Below are 567 nucleotides of genomic sequence, written 5' to 3'. Positions count from 1 at the left end.
ATTCCCCCAGTGACAGTCTGGCAGATAAGAGAGGCCTTGTTGGAAAGTCCCATAACACTAGTTCATTTACTAATGAAGAATTCTGTGTTTACAGTACAATCTAGACATTGTGGAATAAATCTAGGTAGTAACTGAAACATTTATCAATTTACTGGAAAGCTATTTAAATGTAGCAAGTAATAGAAATCAAAGCTAAAGTGAGCAGCATAGTCTTTTTAAATACTTAAACTTACCCCTATAAATTCTGAAAATATGATTGCAAATGCAGGTTGTAAGGCTCCATTGATAATCGCACTCAAAATTCCAACAACAAAATAAGGCCATTCAGTTTTGTTCAGCTTCATAATTTTCAGAAATGAAACTGGAGGTACGTCTTCATCCTAAAACATAGGGATCCCATTAAGACAAATATGAAACATCTACTGGGGAAAAGAAGTGTATGGATATGGAACTGTGTGCTCCTAGTTACCATCCTTAAGAAGCTCAAATATTTGCTTTCTAATAGCAAATTTCTTAATTAACTGTAGTACATACCTGTCAGTTACTTAGTACACAATATTAACATGT

At 33.9% G+C, this 567-nt stretch overlaps 1 protein-coding gene across 1 annotated transcript in view; it reads right to left on the bottom strand.

Moving 5' to 3' along the window:
* The window catches only part of ABCB1 (ATP binding cassette subfamily B member 1), a 69,541-nt gene that overhangs the window by 27,101 nt on the left and 41,873 nt on the right, over positions 1-567 (bottom strand). Inside the window, 1 exon segment of the mRNA XM_025193704.1 lies at positions 234-380. Coding sequence (XP_025049489.1) covers positions 234-380 — 147 coding nt within the window.

The sequence above is a fragment of the Alligator sinensis genome, unplaced genomic scaffold (assembly GCF_000455745.1).
Source record: "Alligator sinensis unplaced genomic scaffold, ASM45574v1 scaffold1588_1, whole genome shotgun sequence".
In the NCBI taxonomy this organism is placed as follows: Eukaryota; Metazoa; Chordata; order Crocodylia; family Alligatoridae; genus Alligator; species Alligator sinensis.
The sequence above is the reverse complement of the archived record's forward strand: the minus strand, read 5'-3'. Positions and strand labels throughout refer to the sequence as shown.